The 16293-nt window shown below is 34.3% G+C and overlaps 1 protein-coding gene across 6 annotated transcripts in view; it reads right to left on the bottom strand.

Moving 5' to 3' along the window:
- Nucleotides 1-16293, bottom strand: part of AKAP9 (A-kinase anchoring protein 9) — a 105738-nt gene that overhangs the window by 66057 nt on the left and 23388 nt on the right. For 3 of the 6 annotated variants that reach the window (XM_014248494.2, XM_014248495.2, XM_014248493.2), the window contains exons 2-5: nucleotides 15192-15446; nucleotides 7032-7076; nucleotides 970-1023; nucleotides 382-552 (exon numbers count right to left, since the gene is read on the bottom strand). In XM_014248494.2, the coding sequence (XP_014103969.2) occupies nucleotides 382-552; nucleotides 970-1023; nucleotides 7032-7076; nucleotides 15192-15446 (525 nt within the window). The remainder of the gene's footprint in view (nucleotides 1-381; nucleotides 553-969; nucleotides 1024-7031; nucleotides 7077-15191; nucleotides 15447-16293) is intronic. The other 3 variants (XM_014248496.2, XM_014248497.2, XM_014248498.2) reach the window with 3 other exon arrangements.

The raw sequence follows: 16293 nt of genomic DNA on the forward strand, positions 1-16293 counted from the left end.
GTATTACTCCTTAGGGAGTAAAACCTGAGGTTTTTTGATGTTGGAGGAACAGGAAGACATTGAAGTCTTTGCATATGTGGAGAAGAATTAGGGTTTTTCTTGAAGAAATTTGTCTTTCCATTCCTAATTTGAAGAAACTCACTGCAAAGACAATTTGAATTTTAGTCACAAAATACAGAGAAAAAGGACACACAATAGAAATGCTGTTCAAAGTAATAGAACACATGGCCTAGGATTAAAAGAAATTATGTGTAATTAATTCGATATCACACACTGAGTGCATTCTGAACAGTTACCATTAATGTGAACTCTTCCCGGTGAGGCTCTGCATTTTTGCATGTAACCAAATAGCAAGTAGAAAGCAACATAAGGTAATTATACCTGTTGCAATCCTTCTGTACCATAGGCTGCCCTCATTTCTTCTATCTCTCTGCTTAGTTCTTCAATCTCTTGTTGTTTCCCAGCCAATTGATTCTCCATCACTTCTAGCTGTGTGTGTGAGTGCTGCATTCCATGCTCTGAATGAATTTCTCCAACTCCAAATTCTTCTTCCTAAATCAATCCAAGTTCCTTTACATGCCAATTTTTATGTTTTATCATAGTAAATTATCAAGTAAAGTATCAAGCATCAAATTCTGTTCCAAATGCCTCCTTAGAACATTAACATACAATACAGCATCAAAAATCCTATTGCCATGGTAACCCCCTTTGTTAGTGTAATTCACACCTCAAAAGCACTGACACAGAAGGTTTCTGTGAGTTGTGCTCTACAACCTCAGCCTTAATAGATGGACTAAACTGGTTTGCATTTCAAGTTTAATGATACACTATATTAATATAGCAAACAATGCAGATGCAGAGCACAGCATGCAAAATAAAGTATTAGTCAGCCACACAGTTTTTATTCAAAACAAATTGAGGTGTTTAGTATTCTCCATTAGTATTCTGGTTCAATTTGCAATACTGTACCCTGATTAAGTCTGCAGGTATAGCTGTTCTTGTCACAAAACTGCAACCATTTACCTGTATAAAGACAATTTCTAAATACAGTACTTGAAATAATACTTGATTCTTATTTCCCACTTACTTGAATCTTATGTGGCAATTTCTGCAGACCCACAAGAATTGTTATGCTACAAAAATTTATTTAATTTAAAATACAAAATAGCTTTCTATATAGTAAATTGCAACAAAGTACAGATAATAGCTAAACCACCCCAAATTGTAAAAATAATTACTACTGTCTAAAACCAAAAATCTTATTACCAATCAACATCTAGAGAAAACAAAGGAATTCAGATTTAAAGGTCAATGCAAAGCTTTATCTTTTAAATCATTAAAACACAGCACTACTGCATTTTAAATTATATGTTCCATATTTTTAAATATTACTAAACATAGCTATGCTTTCTGAAAGATTCTTATACACCACAAGATTTAGTCTTTTTGGAAGTCACCTATCTCTTCACATAGGATGAAAGGCAGTATCACAGACTTTAATTCCCAATTTGAAGGAATTTTATGAAATTGAAAAAGAGCAGAAATTATACATTTGACATAAGACATTCGAAAATCCTCTTTCACTCACCTAACACTGCAAGCCCTTTCAGCTTCTCTGAGAATTTTGGTTCTACTGACTGTACAAACCAAAACCAGCAAATCTCCAAAAGGCAAGCGCAAGCCAAAGTAGCAATTATAGGTAAAAAAAAAAAAATCCAAATGAAAAGAAGATGCTGTGTACACATGAGTAATGATCAAACAGACAGGCAGGCTTTCAAAACAGTAGACCCATGTTCAAAAATGAGAAAGCAAGAACAGCTGCATTTCTCAGAGCTCGTTATTACATCAGAGCCTGAAACAAAAATAATGGTACTAGAAATGGAAAGGCATCAAAGTATTTCAGACCCAAATACTATGCTTAAATCAAAAAAAAAGAAGCTGTATTGCTCAGATGTCTGCCATAGCCTAGATCAGGGCTTACTTACAATAGCTAACACGCCTGAGCAAATCAATAAGTGCACTGTTATAAATGGGATCAATACAGTCACTGAATTTGTATTAGGCGAATAAATACATCTGCATTAGAGAATTTGCAAAGAGGACACAGTGCCCTTTCAATTTCTGATTTTCTCATTAAAAAGAAGACACCACAGAGTTTAGCAGGAATAAAGAAAATTGTAGCAAGCAGCAGCCCAGGCAACTCACAGAGGGACTGTGTTTCACTTGTGTATTGCCAGATGTTTGCTCTATGTTCAGACACACAAATGTCTACACAGCGCCTGGCACCAACATCTTTATTCAGATTTTGGTGGATGTCCCAGATTAAAAACACTAGTAGTCCAATAGAAACTACTATAGAATCTTTCCTTTCCCCTTTGTAACTCCCATTTTACATAGGCTTAATTGATGAAGATGCAGCATACAATCATTGTAATCTACCACAGTGGATACACTTCTCCTCCCATGAATCATGGCTATGTGTGACTATCAAAGACACTTTATAACAAGAGCTAATAGGAAAGGCACAAAAGTCTTATCTCATTAGCTGTTTCAGACTGCTCAGCAGATCAAAATTCTACAAAAGACCTTTAACTTATAAAAGGGACTTTGGTACACACATTCTAATCAACTGTCTGGAACATCAGAAACCCTGCTCCATTTCATGGGAGCGTAACTCTTCGACACACAAGTGATGCATACAGCAACATGCTAGTCCATGCTGTTTCTCATCTGATACCACCTTCTTTCAAATGACTTATGTCCTCTGGCAAAGTGCAAGTGGAAACATGACAAGGCAACAAACTGCACTGCAATCTGTGAAAAAAACCCCAGTCAGACAGCCAGAGCATGGTGATGTGTTGATGGAAGCCTTGGGAACAGCCTGGCAACCCCTGGCATGACAAATTCTGCTGTGTAAGAGTAGACAGACAATTGGTAATGAGTTATTAGTGTTAAAATATCTTAATTTAAAATTATATTTTCCACTCATCTGAAATACATTAATTCAGTAGTTCAGATGCCAACTTCAGTGTTAGTAAATGGCTAAACAAGGCTGTAGGACTCCTGTGTTTTGACTTACAGTCCCACTGATTTACCCATTTAGAGATCTTCTCCAAGTCTATAAATGCTCTTAATGTAGATTCTTATTATTTCTTCTTTGAAAGCTTTGCAGGTCACCTTTAAAACTGAAATATTCTTTTGTCTTAATTACTTATGATGTGTTTAGTTACACATACCCCATGAAACAATTAAACATTGAAAGAATCAAACCACATAGCATTTTAACATAATGGAACCAAGAAGTAACAAGAGCTCTGGAAAAAATTGCATGAGCAAATAATCACAAAATAATAATAGATTAAATTTTATAATACATTACTCAGCAGTCACAGTTTTGGTGAACAAACAATATGAAACAAGTGAAGGTTATGGAAGTCTCTCAAAGAACATTCTGTCTGACTGTTCTTCCTTCCTTGCATTATTCAAAATACTTCATAGAAATATTATTTAGTATTATAAAGTAAAATCTAATCTGTAGTCTACTGGCTAAAAATAAAAATTTAATTTCTACTGCATCAGTTAATACTTAAGATAATATGCTTAAGGCAAATGAAAGGAATCTTGTTCCTGAGAAACACAAGGAAAACCAACTTCCACCATTGAATTAAGGCAGTGATTCATGAGAAAGGCCACCAGAGGTCAGGATTACATTTATGAAATCCCCCTACCTAATGGTCCTAAGACCTTGGAAGATCTGAAATTATATCTCAAACATAGCAGTATTAATATATAATGTATAACTACTTACAACATTAATACCGTTACTGCAGAGATTTCCCTCTATAAATAATAAATTAATACTCAGCATAAATCAATACATACTATTCTCCTTAAAAGACTTGTTTGATTTGGTAGTAGAAACATACAAAAGTATATGGAACAGATTAACAATTTTACCTCATGTTTTCCTTCCCCCTCTACCCTTTCTTGTACATTTTGGACACCTGATTCCTTTGTAAAAATTAGTATTTAGACACTGAACACTGCTTGTCAATGTTCTTAGCCTCGCCTCAATTTTCTAGTTATGTCACGACTGTATGGAACTCAGCTACAATTAGCAATTAGGTCAACTTGGGAAAATTAATTTCAGCATATTTTGGGGGTTTTGTGGGAGAGGGTTTCTACTGCATAAACAAAAGCCATTTTCAGTGTCTGGTGAAAATAAATAGTTACAATCCTGTAACTAAGGTTAGTAACTTCTGAAGGAGAACATGAATGACTCTTTAAAATATCATGGCTTAATATATTTTTCTATATCGTAACAGAACAGCAATGGGTGTCTTTATGCATTAGTTGACATTGAGTTAATAGAATTTCATTCAAAATTATAAAAACAAACAACTTTCTAGACTCTGTGTTAACCATCTTTTCAGAGATATACTTTGCAAATTGGAAAGAGAGTCAAGAAGGGAAAAAAAAAATCAGGTAGAACAGCTTTTCAGTTATACCATAAAACTGAGGCATATGGAAAATACATGGGGGTATCTTTACCTTAGAGAGTTATAAAATCCCTCAAAATCCAACTGCTGGGAAAAGCCTAACTTCCCTTAGTTCTGAGTTCAAACCATAACCTTAAATAACTAACCAGCAGTATAATTTAAGACTATGCAGGTAGGCGTCATTGTTGCTCACATTGAAGAATTTGTTCCAAAAGACAAGCTGGTCATATGAAGGATTTACCAGTCTATTCTGGTAGAGTCAGCTACTACCTTGATAGTATAGGTATTAGAAAGGTGGCTAAGCAAAACTGAAAAAAAAAATATTTACAATAAATTTTCTTCAATACAAGAATTCTTATATCAAGGTATCTTCAGTTTTGCTTAGATAACTGTATTGCCTTACAATTTTGTGTCTGGTAAGTCTCCTAAAGAGGGATCTCCTTATCACTTCATTTTATCAATGCCTCAAGAGAAGGGGCTGAAGAATTAACACCATCTGATTTAATTTATCAGCAACAACATAACAAACTACTTAGAACCTATTTGAATTTGAAGCATAACCACAATTCAACTGAATTTCTTGGCAAAACCACTAAAAATAATACAGATGTTCTAATCTATAAGGAAAAAGATGGATCAACAGGCCTATGTCTCTTCAAATATGGGCTTTCTTTGAGTTCTGAAAAGCAAATCATGTTTTTGAAAAAAATAAACTCAATGTTTTATCTGCATAATTATGCTGCTACAGACAATATGTAATTTATTCTACTCTTCAACAGAAAAGGCTTCAGATAATTTTATTTACAGTATGTCCATGAATGGAAGCAGAGCTTTAATAAATGTAACATTACAGCTGATACGAAACATATTGAAAAATCAGCTCCTAAAATATCTGCATTCCTAAATATGTCTCCCGATTTCAAACACCAACTAATTTCAACAAACTGGAATTAAAAAGAGTTTATTAGAAAAGGTGGCAAATCTGACCTCTTGAGCTCATTCTTCATCAGAGCCAGTATCATGCTACTATTCATGAGTTTTGTGTCTTTTTAAAGGAATATTTAGACTGCAATTCCATTCTTCTATGTCTTCAGTATCTGAAAAACTGCTCCCTAATATACTTTGCAGGTTATCTATGGAAATCTTTAAAGAGTTAAGTGTTTAGATGCGAAACTTCATGTTAAAATGATAGTTTTAAATTCAACTGAAACTGAAGCCCAAAACACTAAAATCAGAACATATCCACAATTACCATGAGACATTACACCAAATGTTTTCTGTATCCTGCTGCCTTGTGCAAAAACATGTTTTCTTCAGCTTTTGCAACCAGTCTCCAGCACTGCTTCCTACCACCTCATAAGTGATCAGAATTTCATCCATATCTCATTATATACGTAATATGTCTCACTTGTCAAAACACATGAATATCAATGACATTGTCAACTGTTTTCAAGGGTTCATTCTTCACATACTGCAAATTCCATTTAAAAGTAATCACATACCACAGTGATGCATATTCTAAAAAGGTGCACTACGGTCATGGCAGTTCTTCAAAAGTATGTCTACTACACTCCTGATGGCAAACAGCAATGAGATTCATTTGATTTACTTCATCCCCTCCTACTTGTTGCCAAGCTTAAGATTCTGGGTGTGTTTTTTATAAAGTGTTTAGCACAGCGAACTGCAAAATAAAACCCAGACTGTCCCTACACAAAGTGATTGTTTGAGACATGAAAAATTAGATTTTCAAACTAAAACAAATTCTCACTGTGTTCAGATATTCCATGGCTATTTTTTTGCTGGCATGTTCTTGACCGACATTTATGCATGAAGTAGTTTACTCCTTACAAACATAACTTTTTTATCTGACAGGACCCAAGTTCCACACACACAACTACCCTTCAATGTGACAGAGATGAGCTGTAGATGCCAATGTGTGGGCTGTCTCTGGCTAGCAGCTAAGCCCCCACTCCAGTCAGTCACTTCCCCACCAGCAGGGTGGAGGAGAGAACTGGAAGGGCAAAAGCAACTCAAATTCATGGGCTGAGATACAGTCAACTTAATAAGTGAAAGAAAATAAACCAGCCAAACAACAAGTGATGCACAGGCAATCACTCTTCATCTCCCACCAGCAGACTGACACTCAGCCAGTCACTGAGGCTGCTTTGAAACTCATTAAAATGTAATCAACTTGTTAAATAGTCTCCCACAGAAAATTAGTAGAGATTATGCACAGCCACTACTCCCACTGCAATACAAAGCATTATTACGACCTCAAGGATGACATTGCTACAACAGTTTATGTATATACTGCATTATTTATTACAGTAGCCAGCCCATTATGGAGTTGACATAACGCTTACTTTAATGGTCCATTGATCATACCAGTAATAACATGCAACAGATTTGCCAATAATATCACATCTCCTCTTTCTTTCCTTCTCATTTTGAAAAACTATGCATAGCATTGCAACAAATATGTAACAGAAAAGGGTGAAAGAAAAGCTAGGAAAAGCATTACTTCAGTCTTACCTCAGAACTGTAATCTTCTACTGTGGTGGAAATTTCACTTTCTGGCTAAAATAAAATATTAAAATATTTACAATGATGGCACTTTAAAAATACTAAACAAGACATTTTCCATTTTACAGTATTTGAAAACACCAAGGTGTACATGAATTTGCCAAGAGTATATGTACAGCAATGGTTGCCTTCACTTGCTTGAAATCCCAGATTTAATAAAGTAATTTTGCTATTGAACTATGGTCACAGAAACACTATAATGACATGATAAAATCTTCAAACAACTCCAGGTGCAGAAGAATATTCTGGAAATTTAACTTAATTTTCTGGGAATTATTTTTCTTTTTTAAAAAGAACTAAGAAGTACCATGAAAATAACTTTGCTCTATCAATTTTACCTAATTAGGAACTTCGCCGGCTTAAGAACAAAATCTTGTAAAGAACATTTTCATACATGCAGTACTTTTGATGTTGACTAGTATTTTAAAACAAACACTCATCCTTCATCTTCCATGGAAACCAAGGCATGATAAATGGTAAGTCTCGAATATTGTGATTGAATGAAGCAGAGGAATTAAAGGAACAATGTGTTAACAAGCTGAGCATAAATATGCCATGGTAGACATCTGAATGAAATGCAGTGTGTCTCGATGAACTACATAAACTGTATCAAGTCTGAGAATCAAAACCTCTGTGGGAAAGATGCAAATTATGTCTATAAGGTGCACTTTCATGGAATAAGGGTACATGAAAGAAAAACTTGAAAGCTTGAAAAGTGTAAGTTAGAACTACTTCAGCAAAAATGATGTGCCCATAATAAGAGCTTGTCCAAAATTCACTTAACATGTTAGGCAGCCTCACATTAAATCTGTCTTAATTTTATATTGAGTTCTGTCAGGCTTAAATTCAAAGGAACACGGTATGTTTTGATGTAGATGTTTTTTTGATGTTGATGTTTTTATGTAGACGTAGGTAAAATTTGGAATGTCAACTGTGTTTTGTTTAGTTTGGTTTTTTTCAAAGTAATCTACCACTCAGACCTCCTGAAGTTCTGCAGTTTTTACAATCCTAACAACATTGATTCTACATATTTTGAATCCGAGATGCAGGTCCAGAATGTAATTAACCTAAACAAAGGGTATTGTTTCATGTACAGAGTGTACAACATTACTTTAAAATGTTTATTTGGAAGTTAAAATTCATACAATACATATAATTTTAAAAAATAAAAAGAGGTCCACATCAAAAATAAGACACAAATTAAAAGAGAAATCAAAATTATGTTTCAAAACTCTAGGGTGACCAAAGTGTTTCTACTATGGAATACAGAATTAATATTTAAAAATATTTCATTTTCACACAAATCTATTTTATTCATATTATTTATATGAGTATTTGTGTATATACACATTTATACAAAAAATTATATCTTGTTTGTAGTCTATGTCCTTAGTCTAGGACAAAATCCTCCAGAAGAAATAAAATCAGAGAAAACCACATTATTTTTTTTCGTAACACAGATAACAAATATATGGTTATTATCTTACAATTTTTCATGGTTTGTTCCAATTCAGGAGTCTTCACAAAGAATTATTAGAAGCATTCCTACAGAAGCTCAAAAGAGTTACTATGAATGCGTATGTATACAGCTAGATCTAAGAACTCTTCAAATCTTTATATACAGCATGAAATATAGGCACTTCTCCAACATGTAAAAAACACAAACAAGTAGTCCGACTTCTTCAATAGTTTTGCGCCTTGTAATGTTTTTGAATTATAAAAACAGTCTCTTAAGATGAAAAATGAATTTGTACATCCTCAGATAAATTCTACATAGATAAACGTAGTAGATAATTATAGAAAAAGGCAAAGAATTTGTAGGTTGAAGCTTAGGCCAGAGTGAGAAAATATGAATTCTCAAAGGAAGTTCACTACTGAAAAAAATTCTCTAATTTTGTTATGGCAATTTGACCAGATTTGACATTTTTTAAGAACTTAATATATTGCTGGTCCTTTCTGAATACCAATATAAAATAAAATAAAATTTAAAAAGTCTAAAATATATTTTACAAAATTGTCAAAACCACATAGTGCTCCATCAGTTTAAGTATACAATATCTGTAAGCAGCATAAATAATCTTTCTAAAATGCCAGCTTCAGTCCTGGATCTAGATGGTTGTTTGCATATTAAAACCAAGTATTTTTGCCAAAGAATTCTATGATTTTAAGGACAGAAAGATGGCCAAATGAACCCCAGTTAAATGCACCATCTCCTATGCTAAGGGGATCATCCAAACCCTGCTAAAAACCAGCTAAAGAGAATTCAATCCTATGAGCTGACACATTAGACTCCAGACTGTAAGACTTCATGTTATTCTTCCGCTATCAGAGCAACATTACAAGTAGTAAACATTTTTAGGCAGTCATCTTGCCCACCAAGCAGCTATGTTACTCCCTAAGACCTAATCAACTTTATTTCAAAATCCAGTTTCTTCCACTCTCAAGCCACCTGTTCTGTATACTTCAATTCTTCTTCGGTCAACAAAAGTAATTAGGTTTTACCTAGCTCATTTGAGCACAGGGGTCCAGCTTGAAAGGAAATAATTTCAAAAAATACTTACTACACACTCTTAGCAACACAAAATCTTTTGACAGGATAATGCCAAGGCTATTTATCAGTTCTCTCAATGCTTCATGGCATTTGAACAGGCATTTGTTACACCCTCACAGTTGTTTTGCATGTATTCTATTAACTATGTCCCACAGCATTTTCTTGCTGCAGACAGTTACTCTCTTCTGGCAAATTATTTTAACACCTTATTTAGTATTTTCTTCTGTGACAATGTAGCTGATTGTTAAAATACATTGAAGAGACATCTCAAAGACTCTTTATAGGCAACTATCTCCTTTAATTTTGCAGATAGTAACTTTAATGATAATGGAATTCAGAAAATTTTAAAAAGTTCTATATACTTCAGAGGAAATACTGCAAGATGATACAAAAAAAAAGGAGTATCAGCCTGCGGAATACGGCAGGTCCATTTTACAGTAATTTGTTTCTCTATGCAGTTAAGCACTGCTGAAAAGTCATGTTCTTGGACACTGGACACCCAACAATATGCTGGGATTCACAAAACAAAACTGAAAAACTGAGAAGTGATTTTCATATTTCTTTGGAAAACTTCCTTAGGTGACAATAAAACATTTCACAAGAACCAACATCCAGTACTAAATTACTCGAATCACAATGGAAAAAGGTATAGATGGAATATTCATGGAACAGAATTCTACCTGAAGGAAACTAGTGACTTTTTTATGACCTCAGTGAAAACTGTCACAAAAATGTAACTACAAAAGGCTGGATTAATTCTTGACCAACTTATTTTGACTTGGACATTTTCAGATGGGTTTCTAGCAATTAACAGAGTATCAAAAGTGAGTTAATTAGGGAGACTGTGACTAGAAGTGAGACAAAGAGAATGTAAACAGAACACCCCAGGCATAAAATCCTCTCTAGGTCATCCTGAGCCTTATGGGCCTTTAACACTTCTAGAACATTCTGAATATGAAGGGCTATTCTTTTATATTGCCTTATCATGTCTTCCTTAGTTCCTAATATCAAAACCATTCAATTAAAATTCCCAGGTAATTTATGACCCAAATCAATTTACTATAATCTAATTTAAACCGAGTTCATTTTAGTGGAGATAAACCGCTGCCAACGTGAATATAACCTGCAGCAAGGTAGTGAACTCTGCAGTGTGTAAACTTCTGATAGTATCAGAAAACACCATCAAACAGGGGTGTAACCTAAGCATTCAATTAGGTTTCTATTCTTTGGTAACATGGCTTTATAAATGTTTAATCTAAAGTGAAATACCCTGTATTTACAGAGACCATATTCCAATACAGCTAATTTCTGTGCCAGTAAATCTATTATATATCAGTATTTACAGAGATAAAGGAAGTCATAATACCAGAGGTTGTCTTACGAATTTAAGAAAATTGGCAAGTTATCCTGGCAATTTTCTGGCCAGATGGTAAATGGAAAGAATAACTAGCTTCAGTCAGAACCATATGCTGCTGAGAATTTACCACCTTCTCTTGTAGCACTGACTTTACTATTGAACAGACTATTTCCAAACGTTTGCTTTTCTTCATTCTTCAATTTCAAAACATATTTCAATGGATGCTATATTATCTGAAGTGACTGGGCTAATTTTTACTACATTTTAGTTATCTGTATCTTTTTTCAATTCCTCCACCTTACTGTACATCCCAGAATATCTCTTTTCTAGTCAAAGCCATTAGTTGCTCTTTGTTTTCATGCTTCCATCACAGGAATGACTTACCACATTCACCACTCACACCTTTTCTCACTGAGGCATCCTCTCTATTTTTCCATACTGCTTACATACTTCCATATTTTTCTCAATTTTCTTCATCAGATGTCAAAAATCCTACCCAGTGTTTCCTTCTTCATCACTTGCTAATCCTTTATGTCAAAATATCAAACACTAACAACTGGAATACCTTATAGAAGTAAAACAACGAACATGGAGCTATAAACTTTATCACCTACTTCAATTAACAGTTAAGCTATTCTAAAACTATTGCCAAAAGGATTTGTCCTTTAAAAAACGAAAGACGAGTTACTAATCCAACCTTAGTCAATTAGCAGGTATTCTTCATTACAGAACTTTGAACTTTTCTTTTCTAAGAAGCTTTGTATAATAGCTTTTACTACCCAGGTGACTCAAGGTCAATTTTACTGTGACACAGATTAATTTCTTTTGCTTTCCTGGCATCAGGACATTCTTGCAAAGCAGTGTGCTCCAATCCATCGTTTCAAGACTTCCCAGAAAAGGTGATCTCAGCAATTATTTACCTTAGATGCGGCTTTTTCTCTCTTCTATTTTCAGTTGTAGAAGTCACAAAAAGAACCAATCCTAAACCCAAGATTTTAATTGATTCCAGTTCATTTTATAATGTGGGCTAGGTTATTTTTACTTCTATATGGAAAAGGACACTACGGATGTCAACACCTAAAGATATCAGGGTGCAACAGAATAAAGACAAAAAATATTCTCTTTGTGAAAACAAGACGAAAAGCATTCAACATTAAACATGAGACTTTCACCAATAAATACCATCTGGCCTTTCTCTAAGAACTCTTGTAAATTTTTCCTCCAACAATAGATGGAAAAACTTAGAGATCACAAGTGAGTTCAGATGGAAGGCAGAATGTAATGGCTAAATAATGATAGTTCTTCCAAATAGTTTCTGCAACTGGAGGGAGTACAGGGGGATAGAAGAACCCACCCTTAGGAACACAGAAGGGGAAAAAAAAAAAGGAAATGGATAACTGCAAAAAAACTTCTTTGTACTCTAAACACTTTTGTCCTCCCTGAGAAGAAACTATTCTGCTTTTGCAACGGAAATAAGCTCCCAGAGGAGCATCTCTATTTCACTGATATTCATATTGAGTAAGAGACCCCTTTTTTACTTGTTTTTGGACATGCTAATTCCACTGGGGACTTAAAATCGTACCAGAAGAACTGCAAGGAGATAAACTTCTACCCACAAAACTACCACAGAGGAGCCCAGACGAGATTTTTACATAAATAGGCAGTCTAGTCAGAGGTTCTGAGTCTGTATTTTGTGGTACAGAAAGAACAATTCTAAAAATCAGTTCCAGTAAAAGGTAAAATAAATAACTAGAATCAAAGTTTAGCTAGAAGATGATCCTGCATAATGCTTCCAGTAATCCTGTCTCACTCTTCTGACACAGCAACCTACAACGACTTAATGTTGGGTGAAAAAGCAAACAGCTCAAAGCTGTAATTCTCCCCTTGCAGAGATTAGCCTGAAACTGCCTATTACATTGGCTGCCATTTCAACTCAGCAAGCTCCAATCCAATTACTGTAATACAGACTCTGTCCAAATCATTGCACTTTTAAGACTAAAACCAGTAAATTATGCGATTCACTGCATGAGTTTTTCCTCTTCTATTAATACTGCAATTAATACTGCAAAAGGTGTAGCAATCATCTTCCAACTACAAATTGCTGATCATTTATTTAAGTAATGTGAGCAAGGAGGCTATAGACCACATTTAACAAAGAAAAATGCTCTCCCAATTGGGAGTGGGGTGGGTTTTTTTTGTGGAAGTGAATACTGGTTCAAAAGTCACTAAGTAACTCAACAGAGTCAAATTACAAAACTACATGATTCCCATGCTTATTCTTTTAAAACTACATTTTAAAAAAGAAACAAACAAACCACCTTCCCCTCAAAAAACAGAAACCCCAGTGCATCTCCATATTTATTTATTTAAACAAAAGGTAAGTTGCTTTGGGAGTAAGACAGACCTCAGAAAAATCATACACCATCTTAATAATGTATGTATGGGTACAATCTTTAGCAACTGCAGTGCAGATAATTCTTCCATTTCTAAAATCATCTATGCCTTGTACTGTATGCATTTAGAGGCCAACACAGGCCACTAGGACCAACCTGATCTAATTAGACCCGCTTTGAGCACAGGATTGGACTAGATGACCTCAAAGGTCCCTTTTAACCAAAGTTATTCCATGACTCTGTACTTTACCCTGTTTCTCCAGCTGTAGTAGATTTATCCTAACAAAGGACATACATTAGCAGAGTCCATCCACAAGTTCAAAATATATTTGATCAAGGCAATTACTTCATACAGTTGTCATATTTTTGTAGACAGTTGTCATATTTTTGTAGACTACTGAATTACTAAAACAACAGTTTAAGTTGTTTAACAGTTTAAGTTGTTGTTAAGTTGTTTAATTAACAGTTAATTCTCTCTAAACACCTCTCTTCCCTAAGCAGTCCTCTCTCATTAGCTGTAGGTAACCTGATTAATTTAATAAAGTACATCTTTCTCTTTTCCTAGAAGGCAAAAAAGTCACATCTTCATCTACGAAAATAGTTATTGTTATCAAATTTCTTACCTCCTCCAGGAAAATCTGAGTTGAGCACAGTTTTATTGAGTTACTCCAAAAAGTTTTGAAGCCCTAACACGAGGTTTCTAAGAATTCATATCAAAAGCACATACCTACAAGATTCAAAACATCTAGTGTATTGATATATTGATATATATATATTATATATATATATAATCAATATATGCAATCTAGTGTATGTATTATAGGCTTAAAACTGTAAAATAAATGGATCAATTACTTTACAAGTTTTCATTTGCATGTATGATTTAGTCTGTCTGCCCCTCCACCATGTTGTTTGGGGTTTTTTTTCAACAAAAATGCAAAAAACACTTCAAAAAATGCAATTTCTCAGTCCGCACTTGCTGGAAATTCAATAATGGAGGCAAAATAATTACAAATGGTCTATCCCAGCACAGTACTGGCAAGTCAAAATGCAGAGCATTCATCTGTACCACATCTCTCAAAAATTACTGTATTCATCTTCACAGAGGTGGGAATCTGCATTGAGATGCTTCCTCAGAATGCCACTCATGTCATTTCAGGAGCACTGGTTTCATGAATGGAGTAAGTTATTCAGTAAATAATATCAGCCTTTCTTGTCCCTTCTATCTGTAATGACATTATATGAATTCATGTCCACTCAGAACTAAACTGGACTGCCAGTGTATGTTACACAGCATCTCCCAAACTTCCCAGAGCAATTAGGATTATATTTCATTAAGCAGTAAAAGTAGAGTAACTGTTCATCAATCTTTTAAGCCACCCAGTCCTAGAAATCACCAGTAGTGATTTCTAAATTCATCCCTTGTCCTCATTAACCAGAGTGACTCAAATTACATCATGAATACAAGAAAGATGTTTAGGTTTGTATTTTGGTGTAACCATTAAGTGCAGGGATCAAAAATCCACTTCAGTTTGCAACTTCTAATAGAACAAAATTAATTTATGCACATTTAAGGAGTATAGCAGTACAAACACCCTTTCCATACTCTATAGGGAACTGGCTACAATAAAAAAAAATGATGCAAACAGGCAGGTAGAAAGTGTCTTCTCTGGACATACTAAGACAGAAGAAAGGAAATAGCGTGCAAAATCTCATCCAAATCCTTTATTCCCACTCTCAAAATGAATGGATTATTTTATACCCACTCACCCCCAAAAGTGACTATTTATAGCCTGAGACAAACTTACCTCAATGGTGTAAGCCTGGGTGTGTTTGATAATTTCTCCACTATGCAAAGTCCTGATAATAGCAAAGTCAGCAGTAGCAGCTGCTCCCCTTCGACTGCTGCATGTGGATATTTCATCACTTCGAGATCGATCAGTTTCAATCCCATCTTGCATTGATTCTTCATCTTTGATGTTTGCTGTTTTCTTCTTCTTTTTCTGCTTCTTTGATCCATTTTGACCATCAGTTTGCGCCTTCCGCTGCCTAAATTGGGCAAGCTGTACAGAAGACAAAATCTTGTTAAAGGTGAAAGTTTTTCTCTTTATTACCAATGACATCCTCTATAAAGGCTTACCCACTATTCTACATAAAGCTTCAAACCAATCACTACAGAAAACAAGCTGAAAGTTAATGTTACATATGTGAGACAAACCCAGGTTATTTTTCCATTTGCATACTTTGCCATAACAAAATCTTAAATGTAAACCAATTCTCAGTTAATTAATTCCTTTTCAGTTTCATACTCGCAAGTTACTGTTCCACAGACTGATATCTAAAAATCAAAACATTCAAAAGTAAAGGTACAAATGTCATTATAAAAGACAAATGCAACAAAATAACATGATGTCATTTTTCAATTTCATAGAAACCTTAAAATAATTTACAGAAATTCCACTTAATTTTTATTTCAGAGACAGAAAAAAGCATTTTTTCTTCCAGCAAGTATCATATGAAGCTTTTGAAAAAGTTTGCTATAACACAAAAAACTGATCAAGTTATTGAAAACACAAAGAAATAGCAAAGTAGTAAAATACGTTTTAAGGGAATACTCTAAAACCAAAAAGTGAGCAGATTACAAGACACACTACCTTGTAGCAAAACATGCTGATGAATAAAAAGTCACAGGTGAGCCAGGCACGCAGTTTAAAAACCAATTAGAATGTAAGCTATTCAAATACGGTAAGACACTGCCTTTTGTGGAGCTTATCACTTTTAATCACTTTACAGTGGTTTACACAAGAAAATCCATTTAAATAATTTTTTTCTTAACAAGAACAGAATTTTTGTTCAAATATGAACAACAAGCACATTGGGGTTTACCAATTAAAATTCAAAACTAAAAAG

Source organism: Pseudopodoces humilis, chromosome 1 (genome assembly GCF_049639895.1).
Source record: "Pseudopodoces humilis isolate 2021_Gansu_Grassland_sample_001 chromosome 1, ASM4963989v1, whole genome shotgun sequence".
Taxonomy (NCBI): Eukaryota; Metazoa; Chordata; class Aves; order Passeriformes; family Paridae; genus Pseudopodoces; species Pseudopodoces humilis.